Raw genomic sequence first — 8361 nt, 5'->3', positions numbered from 1 at the left:
CAGGGAAACTCTATGTACATTCACAGCCAAATTTAACTGCAACATCAAAAAAAAAAAATGAGTATGTGTGTCAAATGCCATTTGAAACCACATTTAACCACTGATGGTATGAACCTAGATAAAAACATAAAACAAGAAAGATACTCAACAAAAACCGCCATCTTGAATCAGACTGTCTAAACTAGAGAGTTCAAAACAAACATGCCCCAGCTCAATGGCATAGTTTTCACGCCCTCGGTGCTGACACTGATTGGGATCCCTAGCCTGGAGTCTGTGCAGTTCTGGATCGGCATTCCTTTCTGTGCCATGCACATCACTGCTCCGTTTGGGAATTTTCTGCTGCTGGTCATTATCAAATCTGAGCCCAGCCTCCATGAACCCATATATCTTTTCCTGGCAATGCTTTGAGTGACAGACATTGCTCTCAGTAACTGCATCCTGCCAAAAATGTTAGGAATATTCTGGTTCCATTCACCAGAAATATATTTTGATGCCTGTCTTTCAGATGTGGCTCATCCATACCTTCCAGTGTATTGAGTCAGGTATTCTGCTGGCCATGGCCTTGGATTGCTACATGGCAATCTGTGATCCTCTGAGATATGCAATCATTTTTACCCATAAACTCCTCACTCAGATTGGGGTTGGAGTGACACTCCGAGCAGCCTTCTTTGCAGCTCCCTGTCTCATCCTCATCAAATGCTGGCTGAAATACTATTGGACCACTGTGGATCCCCATTCATACTGATCTGTGCAGTTCAAACCATATTATACTAAAATGTATCTGCAGTTTAGGGAATTATGTGTGTATCTGTTTAGTTGCTCAGTCATGTCCCACTCTTTGCGACCCCATAGACTTAGCCCACCAGGCTCCTCTGTCCACAGTATTCTCCAGCAAGAATACTGGAATGGGTAGCCATTCCCTACTCCAGGGTATCTTCCTGACCCAAGGATTGAACCTGGGTCTCCTGCACTGCTGGCAGATTCTTTATCATCTGAGCCACCAGTGAAGCCCCTGGTGAATTATAGATGATATCTAATAATTTAACTTTATCACTTTTTGTCATAATGTGGCACAATAAATTCTTAATGACTTGGACTGACTCTCTTACTGCTTTTATCGACTTGGTTTGGTATTCAATGAAAGAAGCAATTTTGAAGGATAGTCTGGTGGGAAAACACATGCCATAAAATCCATATACATTAATATTTATTTAAGGTAACAGAGCTCCCTAGTATTCCCTCGCAACTCCCTGGTGGCTTCCCTAGTGGTTCAGCCGGTAAAGAATCCACCTGCAATGAGGGAGACCTGGGTTCAATCCCTGTGTTGGAAAGATTCTCTGAAGAAGGGAACAACTACCCACTCCAGTATTCTGCCCTGGAGAATTCCATGGACTGTACAGTCCATGGAGTTGCAAAGAATCAGACACAACTGAGCAACTTTCATTCATTCAGTACAGATATTGGACAATAAAAGTAAGATCTAGGGAAAATAATAAAGCCTGTCTAGTTCATCTTATCTTCTATATCTAATATAGTTCTGACACTAGTATAAGCAGAATAAAATTTATTGAACAAACATAATAATGAAATTCCCTTCAGCATCTAATTGCATCTTTATAGCAACCCAAAAATTATTTAGTGCATGTTAGATTTGGTGAGCCTGAAAACTGAGATTAATGGGAGGTCTGTTCTTCACTGTGGGGTGGAAGTTACAAATATCAAAAAGGAGAAAAGTTGAATGATTATCTGTAGTTTGGGATTTGTTAAAGATATTCATCAGTGAACCTGAAGGTTTACAATGTGTCATCGAAATGAATGTAGATGTAATTTATGTAATGTGAGTAAAACTGATATATGTGTGAACATGCATGTGTGTGATTGTGTTTTCTAATATTTTGTCTTCTGCAATGGCCTTTGCACAATGAATCCCCAGTATAAATAAGCTCAAAAGTTCACAAGCAAATTCTAAGCTACATCACAAGATAGAGCTTTTGATTCTATGGGTCTATTTTGTTGTTGTTCAGTCACTCAGTCATGTCGATTATTTGCAACCCCATGGACTGCAGCACGTCAGGATACCCTGCCCATCACCAACTCCCGGAGCTTGCTTAAACTTATCTCCATTGAGTCAGTGATGCCATCCAACCATCTCATCCTCTGTGGTCCTCTTCTCCTCCTGCCTTCAATCTTTCCCAGCATCAGAGTGTTTTCTAATGAGTTGGCTCACCAAATCAGGTGGCCAAAGTATTGGAGCATCAGCTTCAGTATCAGTCCTTCTAATGAATATTCAGGATTGATTTCTTTTAGAATTGACTGGTTTGATCTCTTTGCAATCCAAGGGACTCTCAAGAGTCTTCTCCAACACCACAGTTAAAAAGCATCAATACTTTGGCACTCAGCCTTCTTTGTGGTCCAACTCTCACATCCATACATGACTACTGGAAAAACTATAACTTTGACTAGATGGACCTTGGTTGGCAAAGTAATGTTTCTGCTTTTTAATATGTTGTCTAGGTTGGAAATAGTTTTTCTTCCAAGGAGCAAACATCTTTTAATTTCATGGCTTCAGTCACCATCTGCAGGGCTTTTGGAGCTCAAGAAAATGTCACTGTTTTTGTTGTTTCCCTGTCTATTTACCAAGAAGTGATGTGACCTGATGCCATAATCTTAGTTTTCTGAATGTTGAGTTTTAAGCCAGCTTTTTCACTCTCCTCTTTCACCTTCATCAAGAGGCTCTTTAGTTCTTCCTCACTTTCTGCCATAACAGTGTTGTCCTCTGCATATCTGAGGTTATTGATATTTCTCCTGGCAATCTTGATTCCAGCTTGTGCTTAATCCAGCCCAGCATTTTTTAGGATGTACTCTGCATGTAAGTTAAATGAACAAGGTGACAACATATAGCCTTGACCTACTCCTTTCCTGATTTTGAACCAGCCCATTGTTCCATGTCCATTTCTAACTGTTGCTTGTTGACCTGTATACAGGTTTTGCAGGAGGCAGGTAAAACCTCTGGATCTATAGGTTTGTCAAATTTCATTCCAGTGATCTTGACTTTATCAAATAAGCTATGATTTTATAATTACAGAGTTAATGTCATAAACTTTGTGTGTACATCATTTTCATCCAGCTAGAATTAAACTGCTTTGAAAGTAGGAAAGGATTTAATTAATCTATGTTTTTCCAATACTGTAGAACCCACTGAAACTCCCTACTTCTCTGACCATGAGTCCTATTGATGTTGCACACCAGCAGAGTCTGATGCAAAGTCTTTACAACTCTAATCTCCCAAACCCCACAGTATCTTTAAGTGATACCACAAATCCTATAGGGCTAAGCTTTATAGTGCTGAAATGGGCCCAAGCTATCCAATTGTGTCTTTCTCAGATGACTTTAGAAAGACAGCACCTTGCAAATTCTAGATTATATTAAATTATTTGACATCCTTACTTTTATTCTTATATTGTTAAGGTTGTTAATGCTACTTTATCTAAATTTATTACAAATTTTGATTTTTTACATCATTTTCCCCTTATGCAAAATTCTATCTATTCAGATTGTATTCACAATAATGAACTGAAAACACAACAGACTGGTTCCAGATAGGAAAAGGAGTACGTCAAGGCTGTATATTGTCACCCTACTTATTTAGCTTATATGCAGAGTACATCATGAGAAATGCTGGGCTGGAGGAAGCACAAGCTGGAATCAAGATTGCCAGGAGAAATATCAATAACCTCAGATAAGCGGATGACACCATCCTTATGGCAGAAAGTGAAGAAGAACTAGAGAGCCTCTTGATGAAAGTGAAAGAGAAGAGTGAAAAAGTTGGCTTAAAGCTCAACATCAGAAAACTAAGATCGTGGCATCCAGTCCCATCACTTCCTGGCAAAGAGATGGGGAAACAATAGAAACAGGGACAGATTTTATTTTTCTGGGCTCCAAAATCACTGCAGATGGTGATTGCAGCCATGAAATTAAAAGATGCGTACTCCTTGGAAGGAAAGTCATGACCAACCTAGACAGCATATTAAAAAGCAGAGACATTACTTTGCCAACAAAGGTCCATCTAGTCAAGGCTATGGTTTTTCCAGTGGTCATGTATGGATGTGAGAGTTGGACTATAAAGAAAGCTGAGCACCAAAGAATTGATGCTTTTTAACTGTGATGTTGGAGAAGACTCTTGAGAGTCCCTTGGACTGCAAGGAGATCCAATGAATCCATCCTAAAGGAAATCAGACCTGTTGTTGTTTAGTCACTAAGTCATATCTGACTCATGAAATCCCGAGGACTGTTGCCCACAAGACTTCTCCATCCATGGTATTTTCCAGGCAAGAATACTGTAGTGTGTAGCCATTTCCTTCTCCAGGGTATCTTCTCAACCCAGGAATCAAACCTGCATCACCTGCATTGGCAGGCAGATTCTTTACCACTGAGTCCCTGGGGAATCTCAACTAACACATTGCTGCTGCTGCGGCTGCTGCTAAGTCGCTTCAGTCGTGTCCGACTCTGTGCGACCCCATAGACAGCAGCCCACCAGGCTCCCCCGTCCCTGGGATTCTCCAGGCAAGAATACTGGAGTGGGTTGCCATTTCCTTCTCCACAACTAACACAGTATGATGTAGTAAATTGTTGCTCTAAATTATAGATCAGCAAACTTATTATGTAAAGGGATTGACAGTGAATATTTTAAGCTTTTTAATTGTATGATCTCTGTCCTAATTATTCAACTTTGCCCCTATTGTGCCAAAGCTTCCATCAACAATACATTAATCAATGGATATGATGGTAATCCAATAAAATTTTTTATTTAGAAAAGAGGCAACAGGATGGATTTAGCCTGTATGCTAGAGATTGCCCCATGGACTTGACAAAGTCATATTCTGTGAAGTAGGTCATCAGGCTCTATAAGTGCAAAATATAGTGTAGTGTTTAATTAAATAAATTCAGAGTTTTGGCTAGATTTATCACTTGGAGACAAGGTCATTCATTGTATACAAGATTGTATAGCCCTTTCACCATTCCCATTGTACAACTCTTTATTTCTCAAGGTGCCCAAAACTAGACATTTTCTTATTGGATGCCCCTCCTGCTTTTCTAATTATATATTTTTTTCTTTAAGTTTTATTCTCCTTTTTTAGTATGCCATCACTCTTTTCTGGATGTATTTTTACTTTTCATACAGTGTCTATTCACCTCCATTGTGATGTTGCCTCTTAGAAAACCTTGGGCACCCTTACTACCTGCTATGTTATCATTACTCTTCAAGACTCAACTCATCCTTTTCATAGCATCTCCTCCAATATACCTTAGAAAATTGTCTCATCATGATGTTTTTGGTATTCCATAATTACCTGCACAATTTTTAAACTGTTACTTTGAATTTATCTTTTTTATTATCTGGGATATATGCTGATTTTTTTCATTATAAAAATTAGTTCAATTTTTCCTACTTTGTTTCTCATATATTTGGGCAAGTATTTGACTCTTAATAAATACTTTATGACATTAACTGAATCTCCCACTGACTTAAGTGACTTGATGTGTTACTTATTGAGACAATAAATTTTGTAGGATGGCTTGGGTGGGTGAATAAGTGTGAAATGTCCCCTTTGGAGAACGTTGAATAACTAAGAGGATATCTTTGTAGAGCTATCTATTTCAGAACTCTATAGGTATTTGGAAAAAACATCTTTTCTAACAGATCTTCCAATTTTCAGTACCTATCATGGCACTATTCATGATAATATGGAAGAAGATTGTTGATTACTGTGATAACTGTCTTCTATTCATTATTTAATTTAATCCTTGCTCTAACATTATAAAGTATAAAAGCTATTTCCTCTGTTTAATCAATGATGAAACTCAGAATTTATATAGTCAAAAAGGAAACTCAGCCAGTCATTAGTAACAGAAGCAACATTTGAAATTAATTTATCTTTTCCAGAACTCTACTCTAAAATATCTGATAGAGCCTCTCAGAGTATATTCATTGGGGAAAAAAAAGGAAGATTTACATCATTGTAAGGAATCAGAGCTAGTTGTAATATAATTCATACAAAAGTTAATAAGATACAAATACAGTTATGAATAGGTAAAATTATGGCTACAGCAGAATAAAAATGTCAGAGGCTAGGAAGCTCATTCATATGAAAACACACTTTGGCCAATAAGTATTTGAAAAATATATTCAAACCTTTGTCAAGAATCAACAATTTCCAACTCAATGAGCATTCATTCCATAAAACAATCCTAAAAGTAAAAAGATGCTTTGCACAGAGCATTTACAATTGGGCCTAAATTAGGGTCCTCTGTGCTACATGCATAGTAAAATTAATGTTATTAATTAGGAAGCAGATTGTTTACAAACAGCACTGGATAAATGTGACTGAAAAATTGATATTCTCTGAAGCCAAAGAAAAGGGAACTGAATGTGGATAAATAGGATTTTCACAAGTGTGAAGTGAAAGTGTTCAAGTGTTTCAAGTGTTACTGCAGAGCCAAAATCATGTTACCAGCTTACCCTGATTGGACATTTTCCTAGTAAACTAGAAGTGACTCTTGCCTAGGAAGTTGCCAAAATAAAATATAATTTATCAGGCATAAGGAGACTGAAAAATCTATCATGATACCTAAAAGAAGAGCAAATGTGTGGGAATAAATATAAAATATTGAGAGAAATGTGCTTCATTTTTGGCATGCTGATTCATCATTGCTACTAAAATAATAAATAGAAAGACACTTGAAAATTATTTTTACTCTACAGTTTTTAAACAAAGCATGTAACAATTAAAAATGGAAAAAAATGTTTTCAAGAATGGCAATGTCCAGTATGTTGAGAAGTTTTAAATTGCTACAATAACTAAACTAGTCATTTCACATGTGTGGATATTATTAAATATTATGAATTAATATAGAATGTGAGGTAATATTAACAATAAGTAACAATTGTTGCTAACATTTATTGAAATGATAAATATTTCAATAATTTAACATTTTGTGAATGTGAAGAAACACACCTTTATTTCTAAAGGAAAGAAAGCATAGAAATTGAAAAGAGAGAAAAAAAAATAAATGTACAGCATCAAATATCCCTGATTAAAGCCATAGATGAATCAATAAAGACGTTGGGGACCAGGTTGTAACTTTTGTTAATGTACTATGACTCCATGAAACCGAGTCTACCACCATGGGTTTGTTTTTAAATATCTTAGTTTTCAGAAATTCTTTTGTTTGGGAAAAAGAGACCAATCACTCGGTCACGAATCTGCTTTGTCTTGACACCATATACCAAGGGATTGACTGTGGGGGGCACCAGAAGGTACAAACTTGCAAAAATGATATGGACACTTGGAGGCACCTTCTTGCCAATGCGGTGAGTTAGAAAGCTAAAGAGGGCAGGTGTGTAGGAGACAAGGATAGTGCACACGTGGGCGGCACAGGTGCCCAGTGCTTTTGAGCGGGCATGCTGAGAGGAGAGCCGGAAGACTGCCTGAAGGATTTTGAGATAGGATGTGGCTATGAGCCCGAGGTCCAATACCATCACTGAAAGGGCCACAGAGATTCCATATGCTCTATTAATATGGGTGTTTGCACTGGCTAACTTCACTATAGCCATGTGCTCACAATAGGCATGATTGATGATATATTTGGTGTAATATGGTAGCCTCTTAATAAGAAGAGGACAGGGTAAAACCATAAGAATACCTCGAGTCACACTGACTAAACCCATTTTGATGACCATTGGTGTTGTCAAGATGGTTGTATAACGTAGTGGGATACAAATAGCTACATAACGGTCAAAGGCCATGGCAACTAGGAAGGCTGACTCAATTATGCAAAATGTGTGGATGAAATACATTTGTGCTAAGCAGATATTAAAGTCAAATCTGTGAGAACCCAACCAAAAGATGCCAAGCATCTTGGGGGCCACGGAAGAAGCAAGGGCCATGTCGTTCATTGCCAGCATGCAAAGGAAGAAATACATAGGCTGGTGGAGGCTTGGCTCTAGTTTGATGGTAATGATGATTATACTGTTCCCCAGCATGGTCAGGGAAAACAGGAGGCAGACAGGAATGCCGATCCAGCAGTGAAAATCTTGCAAGCCAGGAATACCAACCAAGAAGAAAGATGAAATGTAGTGATGAGTAGCATTGTCTGCCATGTTAAAAGTCACTAGGTTGCATGCTTAGACAGAAAGTAGCTGGTCAAATCCCTCTGTACAGAAAGTAGGATGACAGACTGTTTTTCCCATAGTCCTGTATGTGTGGAATCCAGGCACACTGTGTAATGACCTGCTTGAAGGGCTGACTCTTCTTCTAAACCTCTGTCAATCATCAGGTTAACCACGTCCCCATACTTAGT

The 8361-nt window shown here is 38.1% G+C and overlaps 1 protein-coding gene and 1 pseudogene across 1 annotated transcript; one reads left to right on the top strand and one right to left on the bottom strand.

Annotated features, from left to right (window-relative positions):
• Positions 1–201: 201 nt before the first annotated feature.
• Positions 202–745, top strand: LOC133054169 (olfactory receptor 52A5-like; annotated as a pseudogene).
• Positions 746–3390: 2645 nt separating this feature from the next.
• Positions 3391–8161, bottom strand: LOC133054162 (olfactory receptor 52P1-like). The gene is made up of 2 exons (XM_061138895.1): positions 7253–8161; positions 3391–3405 (listed from the first exon to the last, which is right to left on the bottom strand). The coding sequence occupies exons 1-2, from the start codon at positions 8159–8161 to the stop codon at positions 3391–3393; spliced, it is 924 nt and encodes a 307-aa protein (XP_060994878.1).
• Between the last annotated feature and the right edge of the window lie 200 nt (positions 8162–8361).

The sequence above is a fragment of the Dama dama genome, chromosome 1 (assembly GCF_033118175.1).
Source record: "Dama dama isolate Ldn47 chromosome 1, ASM3311817v1, whole genome shotgun sequence".
NCBI lineage: Eukaryota > Metazoa > Chordata > Mammalia > Artiodactyla > Cervidae > Dama > Dama dama.
Note: the sequence above shows the minus strand (reverse complement) of the source record. Positions and strands in the feature narration are given on the sequence as shown.

What these genes read in the sequence shown, in the direction of transcription:
- LOC133054162 (XM_061138895.1), bottom strand. Translation starts at nt 8,161, where the DNA reads ATGGCAGACAATGCTACTCATCACTACATTTCATCTTTCTTCTTGGTT.